The sequence below is a fragment of the Mustela putorius genome, unplaced genomic scaffold, assembly GCF_011764305.1.
Source record: "Mustela putorius furo isolate JIRA1106 unplaced genomic scaffold, ASM1176430v1.1 tig00003834_pilon_pilon_pilon, whole genome shotgun sequence".
Taxonomy (NCBI): domain Eukaryota; kingdom Metazoa; phylum Chordata; class Mammalia; order Carnivora; family Mustelidae; genus Mustela; species Mustela putorius.
In genome coordinates, this window is record NW_025421987.1 from 53,363,480 (window position 1) to 53,381,376 (window position 17,897).

The window sequence follows — 17,897 nt, forward strand, 5'->3', positions numbered from 1 at the left end:
TCTTTCCATGTGTCAAATAAATAAATAAAATCTAAAAAATAAAAATAAATACATCAAAATGGAATCCTTAAAATGTTCATTTATCCAGAAAAAGTAAATAAAAGAAAAATAAAAGAATGAAAAACATATGGAACAAATAAAAATCAAACAATAAGATGGCAGATTTAAGTCATAGCAATAATTTACCTAAAGATATTAAATAAAGACAGATTGGCAGGTGGATTTAAAAAAGTGCAATTGAACAATACACTGTGTACGATAAACTCATTTTAAACATAACATAGACGGGTTGAAATTGAAATGCCTAAAAGAGATATGCCATACAAATGTTAATCAATGGAGAAGTGGCCATATTAATATGATATTCATCTAATATTTAAATATTAAATAAATTTCAGACCAAAGAAATTTTCTAGAAACAAAGAGAGACATTAATAAAGATAAAAGGATCAATCCACCAAGAAAACATAATGATCCTGAATGTGCGCAAGCCAATTTCACCTATAATATTTCTGCCAATACCTGCAAAATTCATTTTTGCAAGCTCCTTCTTAAATGTGGTTGATGCTAAACAACCTTTTGTCTTTCCTCCTTTATCCTCTCTTTTCCCCATCACTATCCTGAGTTCCTATTTGTATTAATTCTGAAATCTCAGACTGAAATCTCCTTCATTTTTATCAGATTTTGTGACTCTTCCATTCCAGAGTTTTTGACATAAAACCCTCAGCACTATTCCTGGTGTAGCGACTCTACACAAGTTCACGTTTTCCTTTCGCAATACCTCCTCACTGGTCTCTACTCTTTCCAGTCCAAGTTACCTGTCCTAAGTGCAGCACTAAAATAACTGTTATTGCCTCCCAAACAAAACACCTTTCCTGATTTATCAGGTTTTCTGAACTTTGCCCACAAACTCTCACTGCGCCATTTGTTCCAGTCCAGCTGGATCCAATGGTCCCTGAAAAGGCCTCCATGCTTTTCTGTCTTTGTAGCTCACTGACCAGAATGCCCTTCTTCCATTTCCATCTAGAAAAATACCTTCCAAGGCTCTCCATCATGAAGGCGGTATTTAACAGGCATTGAGCATGAAATGTCATCCTCCTCATCAGACATACACACTTTTTTTTAATCTCCATAAGAGATTGCACCTTCCTTATGGTACTTACATATTCTGCCCTATCTCTATTGATTTGCATCTTTGACTTATCTCCCCTGAACAGTAAGTTCCCAAAGACACCAATATCATCTTTATCTTTGTACCCCGCACAGCCACCCTCCAACAGTGCCAAGTAAAGTGCACTGTGCATATTAAACCTTTTTTTAAAGATTTTATTTATTTATTTGACAGAGAGATCAAAAGTATGCAGAGAGGCCGGGGGGGGGGGAGAGCGGGGGGGGGGGGGCAGGGGAAGCAGCCCCCTGCTGAGCAGAGAGCCTGATACAGGGCTTGATCCCAGGACCCTGAGACCATGACCTGGCAGAAGGCAGAGGCTTAATCCACTGAGCCACCCAGGCACCCCCATATTAAAGCTTTAATAAATATTTGTTGAATAGTTTAAGACCCAACCTTCTTTCTACCAAAATATTTCTTCCCTCTTTTCTTCATCACAGCTTTGAATTTTTATCATTCAAACCTAAAACATTACTATTAGTTAAACTCTTTATCCGTCCTAGAACATAAATGATTCTATGTACAAGAAAGTAGTTTCATTATTATGCAAAGCAAAATATACATAAATGCATTTATAGTATATATAGGCACTTGTATAAACCTTACATGTACATAATTTATAGATGTCTGTTTAGATTTGCAGATAACATTCTTAGTAAGATCTCATAAATATTGACATTGAAAAGTTGGGTTAAGGGATTAAATACATCCTTAAAATAACTGATTTAAGCTTTCTTGGTTTTTTAACTATAAAAATTGTTTATCCAAGCAACATGAATAGAAAGAGACCTGAAGGATTAGAAAGAATACTTTTATCTAGCTTGTATGCTGAGTTTTCACTGACCAGAGGCCCCTCCTCAGTTGGTTTCCACAGCTGCTTGCCCTTGCCCAGACCACCTCCATCTGCAACACTGTGTGCCCAGGAAACAAAATCAGTTTATAGTACTGACCCAAGCAAAATGTGATTTTGAAAATGCAGCACATATTTAAAATGTGTGATGGATCCCAAAATCATGATTATATTTTACTCTAACACTTAATACTATGTAGAACACTACTGCTATCCATTACTGCAATTAACTGTACACATAATTATTTTTTACTGCTAATTTTACACCAGTGAATTTCCATTTCAAGAAAAACATTAGCATTTGTTTCTAATTAAATATTTATTGCTTATGTTTTACAGACCCGACATCAGGTTCTTCTTTAGACTGGGCTTACAACCTGGGCATCAAACACACATTTGCCTTTGAACTCCGAGATAAAGGCAAATTTGGTTTTCTCCTTCCAGAGTCCCTGATAAAGCCAACCTGTAAAGAGACCTTGCTAGCTGTTAAATATATTGCCAAGTATATCCTCAAGCATACTTCCTAAAGAAGTAGCTTCAGTTTGGAATGAGCCAATTAATCCTTTTTTGTGCCTTTTACCAGAAAGTCAATCTTCAATTATCCTGAAATATAAGGTTCCACATTATGTGAATAGGTTCCTCTCTTGCTCACTTAAATCCTATGTCATTTCTTTTTGCTTTTATTTACTCTTAATAGCATCTTAACATATAGCTTTAAGTGAAAGCTTTCAACTTCCTTTCTTTGCTCCAAATGAAGTTCAAACCCAGCAAGAAGTATATTTTGAGTATTTCAAAACATGATATACAGTTGGTCACAGAAAAGAAATGAGAGCCTTAAGTTTCTCCAGAATCAGATTTTCCATATGGCTTCATCATTTCATGTACTTATATAATAAAATAAACTGTATTCCAAAATGCATCTTCTGTTTTTTATATACTCTCTACATTTCTCTATTAGCATTAATAATCAAGCATTAATGTGTCTCATGCGGTCTGTTAATAAGAAATAGTATCTTTGATTCAAAGACATACTTAGCCTGCATATATATTTCTTTTTAATAGAAGGAGACATTGTTTATATCTTTGCAATAGCAAAAGGATGTCCTAACAGGAAATAAAGTGGTTCATATAGAGATGAATCTCAGTGCTTCAAACAATTAATCTCTTAATTGTTCTCTTCAACATGACATACATTAAATTCAAAATAGTTTAATTTATCCTGTCATAATCCAAGGAAACTACCTGCCAAAACATTTCTTGGTAGTTACTGACACAGCCAAGACAGTCTGGTCAGATGTGAGCCCTGCCCTCATAATGGATGGGAAATAAAGTCTGGAAATGTAGTACAAGTGTAAGGGAAAAAGTCATGTTGAGCAAGGACAATCAGAGTAACTTCAAATTTTATATTTCTTATAGTCCTATTGTTTTAAGAGAGAGTTACAAAGTATCTCCCCTATCCTGCCTCCAGCACCATGACTTTTCAATACCTCATCATATGACTACAGCAGTATCTACATTCTAGAACATAAGGGACAAGTAAAGAGTTCATTGACTTCCTATAAACTGACTTCTCATAACACTGAACAAAGTTTTTGAAGATCCTCCATGATCCTGATATACAGGCATACAGGTATACAGATAATCTGGGACATTCTTCATTAATCCTATAGGAGGTCCTAAAAAGAAAGAATGCCATCAAATCTACAATGTGGTGAATATTTCTGATAGTTATGATGTAGGTAAAAGTTTCCTGTGCAAAATTTTCTAGAGGAAACCAATATAAACTAACAAAATTGCTTTACAGGTATGGGGGGAAAGGTGACAAGAGTCAAGAAAGTAAAAGGCAAAACGGTACTTATGAGATTATATTGCCTCTTATTATAAAACATAATATCTATACCTAAATATTTAATATTCAAAACTGGCTCAGAAAATGGGAATGTAAATTCATTCCATTAAACTTACCATATGGCAATTATTCACTCATTCACACACTTACTCAACTGAGAAAAGACCAAGAGAAATTTTAACCTTAAAATTTACATAAATAGTTCTAATTCCAGTGGGTCTTTAAATGGAGGAGGTAGGGCACCTGGGTGGCTCAGTGGGTTGGGCCGATGCCTTCGGCTCCAGTCATGATCTCAGGGTCCTGGGATGGAGTCCCGCATCGGGCTCTCTGCTCGGCAGGGAGCCTGCTTCCTCCTCTCTCTGCCTCCCTCTCTGCCTACTTGTGATCTCTCTCTGTCAAATAAATGAATAAAATCTTTAAAAAAATATATTTAATAAATAAATAAATGAAGGAGGTAAAATAGATAATCTCAACTGTTGACTATCTTCTGTGTTCATTCATTATTTAGATTATAAAAGACACAAAAGTTTTATATACCATTTTATTTCAGTTATTATGTAGTTTAATATTTCTTTTCTCAATCGGAGAAAAATTACTTGAGTGGCTAAAAATAAAAAATCCTAATAAGACCAATCTTTGTGGTAATTAAAATCTTTTGCATGATATCTCAGAGTATTTGCTTCTTTGACTTCATATGACTTGTAAAAATATGTGAAGAAACATATATTAAAATTTTAAAACTAAAACATCATTTTATTTATGGAAAAGTTTGAGTAGTCAGTGCTGTAATTCTTCTCTTGTCATTTCTTATTTATCAGTAAAAGGATTTTGTACCCAAATTACAAGTTGAGCTATCTCTTACAATATTCCTGACAATATGTCTAACCAAGAAAATCTTCTAAATCCTCATTCCTTTTCTAGTTTTAACTCAAGAGACACTGTTTAGTATTTTGAAAATTTATTATTTAATAGCATTGGTCTAGTGGCTAAGACCTACATCTCCATTATATGAGGAAATGAAGCATCTCACAGATTATTTTCACTAATGTAAATAAATGAGTTTCCAGTGGACTTATGACTCCAAACTGCTTTTAAAATGTTGTATCAGAGGTTCCCTCCCCACATCCTACACAATGTATATCTTCTATAACTATGTAAGTGCTCACTGGCTAAATAAACTTTAGGTTTATTGACAAGAGTTTCTGTTTTTCATTTGAAGCAAACATCTATGCCTGATTTTCTTTGGATTAAAAAAAAAATTAATCCCAGGGAAACTTAGATCACTGAGAATATACAAGTTCTCTCTGTTGTCAGACTCTCCTCCAGCACCTTGTTCTCATAAAAGAATTTAAATGAATTTGGTCATTCCAAATGGATGGATGTTGGGCTTTCCTGAGCATGGGAAAAGATCATGGACAGACGACTCTTCTTGATTCCACCGCATGGTTCTCTCAGTACTATAATCTCCTACTGTTAATATAGAATATGTATTGATTCCAAAAATCTGCAGTGAAATGTGGTGATATTAAACTGATATTGGTTTCCCAAGATACATATAATACAGAGCAGCAGCAGTAAGCAATCTTAGTTGAACACTCATTTATTTGAGCATCTATAAGAAACAATGGGGTCCAGAAACTGCCTGACTTTAAAAACTTCCAGTTGTCCTCTAAAATCTATTCTTCCTTCTTCCATAGTAATAGGTCTCCTAATTCTGAACTGGCACACAGTCACTCAAACAAAATCTTAAATTCAAAACTTCCCTTTCAAAATGAGATGGCTCTTGAACTGTTCTGGCCAGTAAGTTGGAAGAACAAACATCATGTGGCAAAGTCTAAGCAGCTAACTTCAAAGACCTCTGGTATATATACTTTGGTCCTTCTCCATCCCTCTTTCTTTCAGACTGAAATACAATTGTGCTGACTGATACTAAGCAATCATCTTGAACCATAAACTGCTCTCAAGAACTGAAGCAAAAACATAACAGTAGAAGCCTATGCTCATGACAATTAGCATAACAGTTCTAGACATCCTGTGTGGAAATCCTTGGAGAGTAATGCTATGTTATATAAAATTATGGGACTAGAAATCAGAAAGTTTGGATGAGAATTCTGATACCCAGTAAGACACAATCACCCTTTGCCTGCCTTGCTTATCTTCTAGATATTTGTTAGTATTTGAAATAATAAATGCTCACCAAGGTAAGCCACTAATTTCCATTTTGTTTGTATTGGGGACAAAGCACACTTATCTTAAAGAGACCTGGGTTAGGTGGTTTCTATTTGAGATAGGTATTTGGGTGGCACAAAAACAGTGGCACAACTGCTCCTTTCAAATGTGGTTCTTCCCCAAGGCCCTGCTACCATGGGAAGCAAAGTGACATTCGTATGTGCGTATGCACATTTTCCTGTATGCAAATGGAAATCAACAAATTTTTACAGTCTAAATGTCACTGATCCTCAAATGCAAATATTAAGAACAATAGAAAACAAAATCCAACATAATTTGAAAAAATATTTGCATACATCAAAGTAAGTATTAACTTCAACTGAGGAAAGTCAGTTTGTGTAGTAATTTGCTTCTTTTGTGTTGTTTGTTACTATGAATTTTTGTTTGTTTAGCAATATTCAAAGAAATATATAAAATACCTATTACATTTCCAATTACCAGAATCAAGAAAATTAAATATCCTAAAATTTAACAAAATTATTAAAGCCTGCCAAGTTATTTGTTATGTGGAAGTCCAGGGACCTAGTGGAGAAGTTCCAGCATATAAGTGGAGCAAACACATTTCAGTCAGGACACATTGGAGAGGGTAAGAGGAACAGTTTTACCTTTACCCACATCACCTCTCCTGCAGGGTGGCACAGCTCAACCCACAAAATCAAGACAACGCGTACAAGCTTAAGAATTCTACCACTAGAGGGAGCAAGAAGTGCGGAACAGGCAAATCCATAGGAGGTCTGAAAAAAAACCTCAGAATCCCTAGCAAGACAGAAAGAAGGTATTTCTTCTCCAAGGTCAACAGAGACTAGAGGAAGTAATTGCTACTTCAAATGTGAAGACAGCAACATAAGATTTCAAGGAACATGAAAAAATCAAACAGAACAGTACCAAAGTTATTAGTAACTTTATTTTCCAATAACTGACCCCAAAGACATGGAGACCTGCAATTTACCAGATAATTCAAAATAGCTATTTTAAGGAAGCTCAATGAGCTACAATAAAATGCAGAAAGATAATCCCCTTAAAAAAAAAAAACAGGAAAACACTACATGAACAAAATGAGAAGTTTAACAAAGAGATAGATATCATAAAAACAAAACCTAAAAGAAATTCTGGAGTGGGAGAAAACAACAAAGCAAACGAAAAATACAATAGAGAGCATCAATAGAACACACCAAGCAGAAGAAAAAAATCCATGAAATAAAGACAGGAACTTTGAAATCATCTATCCAGAGGAAAAAGATTTTTTTAATGAATGAAAAGAGTGAAGAAAGCCAATGTGAATTGTGGGATACCATCAAGGGAAGCAACTTGCAAATTATGGAGTAGCAGAAAAGAAAAGGGAGAAAGAGGCAGAAAGCTTATTTAAAAAAACAATGCCTGAGAACATCCCAAATATGGGGAGAGATTTGCCCATTCAAGTTTATGAAGCTCATAGGTTCCCAAATAAATTCAATTCTAAAGATATTCCCCAAAACACATTATAATAAAATTGGCAAAAATCAAAGACAAACACAGAACAAAAAAATAGCAAAAAGAAAGAAGTTTATCATTTATAAGGGAATCCCCATAAGTCTATCAGCAGATTTATCCAGAGAAAACTTACAGACCAGGAGCAAATAGGATCATATATTCAGAGTGCTGAAAGAAAACAACGCCAATTGACTTTGTCCCATTAAGTTTTTCCTCAAAAATGAAGAAGAGATCAAAATTTCCCCAGAAAAACAAAAGCTGAGGGAGTTCATCACCACTGGATCTGCCTTATAAGAAATGCTAAAGGAGTCCTTGAAGTTGAAATGAAGTTGAAATGAAAGGACTCTATCAGTAACATGAAAACATGTAAAAATATACAACACACTGGTAAAAGTAAGTATATAATCAAATTCATAATACTCTGAAATGGTGTTATATTAACCACTTAACTCTAGTTTTTTTTTAAAAAGGTTAAAGACAAAAGTATTAAAAATAACTACAGCTATAATAATTTGTTAATGAATATACAATATAAAAAGAGGCAAATTATGACATCAAAATCATATAAGATGGGGAGAAAGGGAGTAGAGTTTTTGTGTGCTATTGAATGTACATTGTTATCACTGTAAAAGAAACTGTTATATCTATAAGATATTTTATGTAATCTTCCCAGTAACCACAAAGCAAAAATCTCTCAGTATACATGAAAGATAAAGAACCAAGGCATACCACTCTGGAAAATCATGAATTTGCAAAGGAAAACAGCAAGAGAGGAAGAAAGGAACAAGGGAACCATAATAAAGCCAAAAACCAGTAAGATGGCATCAGTAAATACTTACCTATCAAAAATTACTCTAAGTGTAAATAAAGTCTCCAATCAAAAGACAAAGAACAGAAAAAAAATTAATCATATGCTGCTTATAAGAGACTCATCTCAGGTTTAAGGACACACAGAGGTTCAGAGTGAAGGAATGGAAAAAGTTATTCCATGCAAATGGAAACCATTTAATTCAAAATGGCTTAAAGACTTAAACGTAAGACCTGCAACCATAAAACTCCTGGAAGAAAACATAGGGTAAAGTCTCCCTGACACTGGTCTTAGAAATGATTTTTTTGGATATGACACCAAAAGCACAGCAACAAAAGCAAAATAAATAAGTAGAACTACATCAAACTAGAAATCCTGTAGGTAGAGGCAAAGGAATAATCAACAAAATGAAAAGACAACCGATCGAATGGGAGAAAACATTTACAAACCACCTATTTGATAAGGGGTTAACAACCAAATATATAAGGAACTCATATAATCAATAGCAAAAAAAAAAAAAAAAAAAAAAGGCAATCCAATTAGACTGAGAACCTGAACATTTTCCAAAGACATACAAATGGCTAATTAGTACACAAAAAGATGCTCAGTACCACCAATTACCAGGGAAATGCAAACTGAAGCCACAGTGACCTATCACTTCACACCTGTCAAAAGAACAAGAGCTAACAAGGGTTGGCGAAGATTTGGAAAAAAGGGAATCCTTGGGCACTACTCATAGAAATTGGTAGAGCCACTGTAATAATACAGAGTCCTCAAAAAAATAAAAATAGAGCTGCCAGATGATCCAGTAATCCCACTTCTTGGTATATATCTAAATGAAATGAAATGAAATCAAGATCTCAAAGAGATATCTGTAGTCCCATGTTCACTGCAGTATTATTCACAATAGCTAAGACATGGAAACAACCTAAGTATCCATCTATGGAGGAAAAGATAAAGAAGATGTGAGATACATATAATGTGGGTATGTGTATAATAAGAATATGTGTGTGAAACATGCATGTTTATATGTAACATATGTAACATGAATGTCATTGTAATGGTATTCACATACATACATACATATACACTAGGCTATCACTCAGCCTTGAGAAAGAAGGCAATCACTATTACGAAAACCCAGATGATCCTTGAGGGCATTACACTAAGTGAAATAAGACAGACAGTAAAAGACAAATACTGTATGATAATACTTATATGTGGAATCTAAAAAAGCTAAACTCTCAGAAACAGCAGAATAGTGGCTACCAGGCTGAGGATGGGGAAACAGGGAAATGTTCATCAAAAGGTACAAACTTCCAGCTGAAAGATGAATAAATTCTGGGGCTCTGATATAGAGCATGATGACAACAGTTAACAACACTGTATCATATACATGGGCGCCTGGGTGGCTCAGAGGGTTGAGCCTCTGCTTTCAGCTCAGGTCATGGTCTCAGGGTCCTGGGATCGAGTCCCATATCGGGCTCTCTGCTCAACGGGAGCCTGCTTCTTTCTCTCCCTCTGCTGTCATTTCCTCTGTTTGTGCTCTCACTTTCTGGCAAATAAATAAATAAAATCTTTAAAAAAAAAAAAAGGAAGTTACTAAGAGAATAAATTTTAAATGTTCTCACCACACATACACACACACAAATGGTAGTTAGGTGAGGTGACAGAGGTGTTAACCCTATTGTGGTCATCATTTCACAATATATACATGTATCAAATAGGCAGGGTGTACACCTTAAACTTACACAATGTTTATATTATTATAACTGAATAAAACTGAGGAGAAGGAAAGAAAAAACTATGCAGCCCTTACAGATGCTGTGAAATTTTCAACTGCATGTGTTATAATATTTTGAGGCATCTTTACATATTATCCCTGAAAAAAAATGAACCTACTGAAATGGAAGAAGAAGCAGTATCACTTAGGGAAGAAAGAACTTACAGGAAATAACTTAAATTCAGATTACCTCTAATTACAGAAGACACCTCTATTCATTCAACTAGTGACATGCAGAAAATTATGACTGGAAGTCAAATTAGGAGTAACAAATATATGCAAATTAAAAACCACAATAAAGGCAGGCTGGTGGTCCAGTCGGTTAAAGCACCCCACTTTAGGTTATGACTCAGGTCATAATCTCAGGGTCATGAGATTGAGCCCTGCATTGGACTCCACACTCTCCACGAAGTATGCTTAAACACTCTCCCTCTCCTTCTGCCCCCACCATTATTCACTCCCTCTCTCTCTCAAATAAATAAATCTTTTTTAAAAAATATTTTTAAGAAACAGTAAAAGCAACAACATCTACTAATGGTGCAGCTAATATGAATACATTGCAATATTTCAAAGATTATGTCTTTACGCTTCTTTTTCCTCTTTGACACAACTGTATGTTCATGATTAAAATACCAAGCCATTTTTCTGTAATGAGTAGAAATGAGTCATAATAGCATCTTGAAAATTTTGGTAGCATACAGGCTACTGTCAGAAATTTCTTAGGCAAAGCTTTTGGGAGACTCTCTTGCATTTCACTGTCACAAAATCCATTATATCAGGACAGATCTCATCCTGCGTGAGTAACATCGATCTAAGGGTTATAATTTTGTCATAAAAATTTATTCTCAGATGAACTTAGCATAAAAGGTCTCCGTCCAGAAAACAGGAATTGAAATGGATATATTATCACTTGAACTGCTTTTTTGTTCACTTATCCTTCAATTACAAGCCTTAAGTTCACTGGTGTCAAGAGAGGTTAAACCAGAAAAAAAATGTGAAACAATTTTTAAAATATGTGAGGGAAATCTGACACTTAATGTTCCAAATGCATTATTATTGCTATGGTATCACTGAAGTGTGCCAGATTCATATTACATTGTGGATTAAATGTTTAAAAGACTATTCATGAAACAAAGAAAAAATCTGCAAGTATCATTTCATATATAAAAGAAATTGTAAGAACTCTGGGTTTTCTCTTGTTTAAAAAGTTTCCAATTTCTTTTTTTTTTTTTAATCTCTGCTTTGTAAAACTTAAATTTCAAGAGGTAATTAAATTTTAATGGGGCAAAGACAGGGAAGGTGAGAAGGGTAAGTTTTGAGAACTGTAATCATACTGGCAGTAATGATCATATGAAAAGTAACATTTGCACAGCACTGGATAATTTAAAAATTGCCCTCACATGCATGTCTACATTTGATCATAGCAACTCTATGAGACTGAGTTGTGGGGAGGCTATCATTATCACCATTTTATATATTAGAAACTTCTTCAGTGATTTGCATATATAAAGTTGCAAACTGAAACCAAATCTTCACACTTCAAAATTCAAATTCACTTCACTACACCACACTGTCCAACAGTCATCACTTTTCTCAAAGGCAAAGAGAAAAAGAGGTTATCTAATTTCTAAGTCATCAATTTACATTCTAGTACTCAAATCTTGCTAAAGGTATAATGACCCATTAGACACTCTTCTGGAGGGTTTAGAGCAGAGATTCTCACACCTGAACATGTACAGGAATCACCTAAGGAAGATTAGAGTACAGACAGGTGGGCCCTCCACCAGTTTCTGAAACAGTAGGTCTCCAGTGGAACACAACAATTTTCATTTTTAACAAGTTCTCAAGTAATGCTGATATTGCTGGTCCAGAAGCCACACTTTGAGAACCACTGATAAAGAAAAGTTCTAAATTTTCTTTCTATTTTTCAATGATTGAGGTTTTTTTCAATAACTTTAGTGGTCTTTATTGAAATGTGCAGTTTATTTGCAAAAGTAACCTACTCACGGGTTTTATCTTCAATGAAAATTGTAGGCAGATCAAATAGATGAAACTGGGATAGTTCCATTTAAATTCTTATCTTCTATAAAAATGTTTGTAAATAGCAAAATCAAGCATTTGAACATACACATTTCAAATCCATTATACATTAAAACAGTTTACAAATATACATAAATAAAAAGTATAACAAAGGGTCCCTACTTTAAAATTTTGTTGATTCTACATATTTTAAGATAACTAGCATTAATTTATTTTGTATTATTTATATCTTTATTTTATATAAATGCCTTGAATTTTTAGAGTTTTTGGTTTTTATGTTAAATGTCATATCCAAGTCCATTTTTAAACAAAAAAATGTGACTTCCCCCAGGTTCACTAGGGTTATATCTAACTAAGGAAACTCTTGTTTGGAAACTATTGTAAGAATTCCTTTGGCAATAAGCAGTAGCTTTCTTAATAGTAAAATTGAGCAAATTCTGTGAGAAGTATTGTAGAAGTATTTTTGGAGCTAAGAACATTTGTTTCATGAAGACTAAAGCAAGGATTCCAGCTGATACAGCTCTCTGGCTGTCACATAAAAAGCTTAGACAGGATAATGGGATAATATGAGGACTTTCTTATGTTCGGGAATCCCTTGATGTTGCCACTTGACAAAGTTCACTTGTGTCCACTTCAATTAATTTTTTACAAAGGCAGAGAAATGAAGATAGGTAAGGAATACCTATTTGGTCGTTTTGGCAGAAGACTAAAAAGAAAAGGGTCAAAAAGAAAAAAGTAGTAAAATCGGATTTTCCCTAGAACTCCTTCCACAAACTCCTATCCTCTTCCTTCCACAAACTCTTATCGTGTACAAGAATTATATAGTCTGCCACTGAGCCCCCATCTTAATCCAACTGTCCATTTTATTTAGTCTACAAAATGCAGACTTTGAGATGAAAAAGTCCTTGAGATGAGTCATCTTTCCTCAGACCTTAGATCAGGGCAGGCAGTCTCATGATTCTTGCATGTCCAGTATATCCCTTTTTACCTGCTTTTTATGAACTTTGTGAAGGTTGAATATCTTGTATTCTTTTACCTTATTCTAAACCAAATATGCTTCTGATATACATTTTGAAAGACTACATAAGAATACAGCAACAACATTTGATTGTACAACAGATGTAATGAAGCATCCAAGGACTATGAAGTTACTCAAAGGCAGATTTGAATAGAGACTTCACCCTAAACCCATAAATATAAGGGTGACCAACTCTACTAATTGCTCAGAAATGAAGGGTTTCCCAGGACAAAAGACTTTCAGGATTAAAACCACTGAAAAACCGGTTCTGGGAAAAATGGGACAGCTGGTCACTGAGTTGCAATGAAATATTTCTCAAGCAAAAATAAATAAATATTAGGACTCCCCCTCTCCTCTTCCAATTTTCTGAAAGGTATTTTCACCAGATAAAATATATTAAAATTTATTAGTAGTTATCACTTTGCTATTAGATGTTAAATACTTTATGTGGGCTCTATCAGTTATTCTTAAAATGAACTCTTAGAGCCAAATGCCATTTTAATCACTCCCATGTTGACAGATGCCAAAAATAGAGACACAGAGCTGCTAAACACCCTACACAAGGTCATAGGGATAATAAAGAGTACAGCAAGTGCTCGAACCCAAGCAGTCAGATTTTCAAATGTGCACACTGAGCTCTTTCTACTCAGTGGGCTCCTCAGACCAGCGGCCTCAGCATCACCTGAGACTTAGTGAAGGAAACTAAAGTTAAACTACAGTAGAACTTGCATCTCTAGAAGTAAATTTAAACACACTAAGTAAAAACTTAAAACTGAAACTCAGGGGCGCCTGGGTGGCTCAGTGGGTTAAGCCGCTGCCTTCGGCTCAGGTCATGATCTCGGGGTCCTGGGATCGAGTCCCGCGTCGGGCTCTCTGTTCAGCGGGGAGCCTGCTTCCCTCTCTCTCTCTCTCTCTGCCTGCCTCTCCGTCTACTTGTGATCTCTCTCTATCAAATAAATAAATAAAATCTTAAAAAAAAAAAAACTGAAACTCAGACAATGCTTTCTTATAGCACAGGTTTGGGGGGGTCCTCAAAATATACCTATTTAGAACATGACCAAGACTATCCCTTTTTTCTAATACAAATGAATCACAAAGCAGGAAAGACAGAGACCAAAATAGCAAAGAATTTTGAAAGAAACTTTGAGCTGATCTACTTTTTGTGCTGTTTAAGTTCCTAGCTTTCACATAAAACTGAAAATAGGAGGGAAATTCATAATTAGGAGACTTACTTATGTTTAGCACAGATTTAGAGTTTTGAATATAAATATAAATTAACAAGTATTTAATGTTCTTCTCAAAAACAGAATTTAGCAGTGATAGTCTATCAAGCACTCTTAGCGAAAGCTGAAAGCACAGCAATAAAATCTCATTCCCAGCTAAACCAGACACACAAAGTCAGAAGTGATAAAGTCATTATCGTTTGCTAGATTAAAAACACTCAGTCTCAATAACAACTGAGACCCAGTTCAAAATAACAGCTTCAGTCTATCAGAGTAAATATTTTATGTGCCAAAATATGTTGGGTACACAGTCTATACCAAATTATGTGTTTAATTAGCTGCATTTCATCACATGCCTTTATATCAAGACTATCTCTTCTATATAACATTACTTTTTCTCTATAAAGTGAATAGTCACTAGAAACAAATGCATTTAGAAAATAAGACCATAATTCTATCTTCAAAATTCCTGTTTAAATCTAAAGATTTTTCTCACTCTTTTTTTTAAATAATGCATAAATATATTATTTTTTCTTTAAATTTAATGGAATCTTTGAAGGCTTTAGCTTCAGGAATCACAACTGACATTCAGGCTACAGTAGAAGGAAACTACATTTCTAAAGCTCTGTGCCAGGGACTTTAATCATTATTTTATTTAATCTCCCAACGATGCTATGAAACAGGTATAATTAACCACCATATAAAGGAGGAAGCAAGACTCAAAGAATCTAAGAGAATCACCCATGGTTTTCCTCAGAGGAGCTGCATCAGGATTTGAACCCAGCTCTGAGACCCAAGTACAATGCCTTCCAAAGGTAACCGTAAGTCCTTGTGGTACATCATTCAAGGCCTCTAGAGCTGAAAGTAAACTCTTCCCTATCTAACAAGTGACAGTTTAGGGATAGCATAGACTCACAAGGAACAAAAAAACAAAAGGAAGGTTTGATATTCCACCCAGCCACCTTAGGCCCCCACCTCCAAGCCACCATAGCCCATGGTAAAATGTAACCAAAGTAAGTGGCACAACTTCTCCCTAGTGATAAAAGGTGTTGGGGAGGTGTGCAATGGCTCTTCAAAGTGCAAGTCCACCTAGGAGTTGGTCAGTATCATCCAGCAAGCCAGGGGCAACAACTCCCACCGGCTATTCCCCAGCACAGATGATACAATGGCTTGAACCCAAGTGCATGGACCTAACTAAATATGTCTGGCTGCCCCAAAGAGTAAACCACGAGGTTCTCCTCTTTATGGGTTCCACTGCATGTGTGGCTCTTATCCAGAAGTGCCAGGCATTCCAGAAACTGACATTTCCATACACAAGTAAGTCACCAAGCCTCTTCAAGGACACTGCTAAATGTCAGTCATCCAGCTCTTTGGCAAACACAGCATTTGAACCCACACTCAACCTCAATCCCACAATCAAGCTGTCTGCTTTTAAGGTTTATAGTTTTCAACTAACTTCTCAGACATTTGGTGATCAAAGAAGAGTAAGATCACATTTTAAAATGACATTTGCTTGGGGTGTCCAGCCTCCAAAAATAATGTGTCCAAAAAGCCCTTTTCAAAATTGCTCTCCCAATTCAAATTTATTAATCAGACCCAGTCCCCTCATGGGGCCTTTCCAAAAGGCTCCAGTCCATAAAGGCTCTCTTCTGTCTCAACTGCTTCAAGTATAAGGTAAACTCGCCTCTGTGGAGGGCTATTCCTGAGCATGCATCTTTACTGCCCAAAATCAGCCACTATTGCATGGACTTCTTGTTTATTCTCCACATCTATGACATAGTAAAGGATAAGACCTGCCAGTCCTGGCAGGTTGCTTCAGCAGAGCCTCCTGGGATGGCAACACCTAGGCAGAGGGACCACAGTACAAAATCTGATGTGCAAAAACGTGATGAGGCATAAACGAGCTCTGTTAAATGAACACATGTCAACAGGTTCACTATGGTCTGATTTCCATGTAAGATCGCTAACCTATTCATCAACTATGGGCTGACAGGGGTTTGGAAGGAAACAGAGAAAGCAGAGTAGATACACTTGGGGTACACAGATAGCATCCATCCCAAGCAGTTGTTAAAGAGGCAGAAATGCAAATAGGCTGTGAGAATAAATGTCATAAGATCATGCTATGCTTCAACTTCATGCACTTTGAACTAGCAAGTAATATGGAGAAAACAAAACTAGCATATGCTTCCCAGTGGCCAACTTTCACTTTTCATCACTGTTCTTTCCCTTCACTCAAAACAATAAGGTATCTCTGCTCTTGTACCTCAGAGAAGCCTGGCAGTTGGGGTGTGGAGGCAGTAAATGGCTCTCGGGTGAAATTAATGGCTGTAGAGGATAATATGCTTTCAGAGAGCACTTCCCTGTTTGTTTGTTTTTAATATTTACTTATCTTATCTGAGAGAGAGAGAGAATACACATGTGAGGAAGGGGAGGGACAGAGGGAGATGAAGATGGAGAAAGAAGCTCAAGCAGACTCCATGCTGAGCAGTGAGCCCAAGCACAGGGCTCCCATATCTTGACCCTGAGATCACAATCTGAGCTGAAACCAAGAATCAGATCTTAACTGACTGAGCCACCCAGGCGCCTCTATTTTTAAAGATTTATTTATTTATTTTAGAGAGAGAGAGCAGCGGGATGGGCAGATGAAGAGGGAGAAAGAACCTCCTGCAAATTCTCCACTGAGCTCAGAGCCGGAAGTGGGATTTCATCTCACAATTCTGAGATCATGACCTGAATCAAAATTAACAGTTGGATGCTTAACCCACTGAGTCATCCAGGCACCCTCAGAGAACACTTTCTAAATAGGCTCTCTAAGTACCCACATCCTTATCTCAGGCTCTGCTTTTAGGAAAACCCAAACTAAGAGGAAAATCAAGACAGAAGAAATTGCATAGTCATCCAGAAGAGCTGAAAAAGAGGTTTCTGTGAATAATTTATGTATCATCCAAGATTATCCTTTAAGGCCCTAAGTATCAATTTGTCAGAAACTTTTTGCTGACTATGAATAGCAGTTACTTAATTGCCAGTAACCTGCAGTTCAGTTGAGTAAATTAATAAAACCATTTGTTTGGTCAAACAGAAAACGCTAAAGAAACTCCAGTGCTGATACTGTCACTACTAAAGATGCTAAAGACAACAACACCATGACACAGATTATAAAAAGTAGCCTAACTCTGTAAAGGTATAAATAATTACCAGTAACAAGATTATTTTTATATTTAATATTTTAATAGACTTTTTTCAATTTTTTAGAATGATTTTAGGTTCACAGCAAAACTGAGCAGAAAGTAGAGTCCCATAAAACAGAGTTCCCGGGCGCCTGGGTGGCTCAGTGGGTTAAGCCGCTGCCTTCGGCTCAGGTCATGATCTCAGGGTCCTGGGATCAAGTCCCGCATCGGGCTCTCCGCTCAGCAGGGAGCCTGCTTCCTCCTCTCTCTCTCTGCCTGCCTCTCTGCCTAC

General features: G+C 35.9%; 1 protein-coding gene across 3 annotated transcripts in view; it reads left to right on the plus strand.

Moving 5' to 3' along the window:
- The window catches only part of CPA3 (carboxypeptidase A3), a 34,280-nt gene extending 28,260 nt beyond the window's left edge, over positions 1 to 6,020 (plus strand). For 2 of the 3 annotated variants that reach the window (XM_045088492.1, XM_004755484.3), the window contains one exon: positions 2,358 to 2,933. In XM_045088492.1, the coding sequence (XP_044944427.1) occupies positions 2,358 to 2,545 (188 nt within the window). In that variant the 3' untranslated portion in view covers positions 2,546 to 2,933. Of the gene's footprint in view, positions 1 to 2,357; positions 2,934 to 5,769 lie in introns of those variants that run through there. The other variant, XM_045088493.1, reaches the window with a different exon arrangement.
- The last annotated feature ends 11,877 nt before the right edge of the window (positions 6,021 to 17,897 follow it).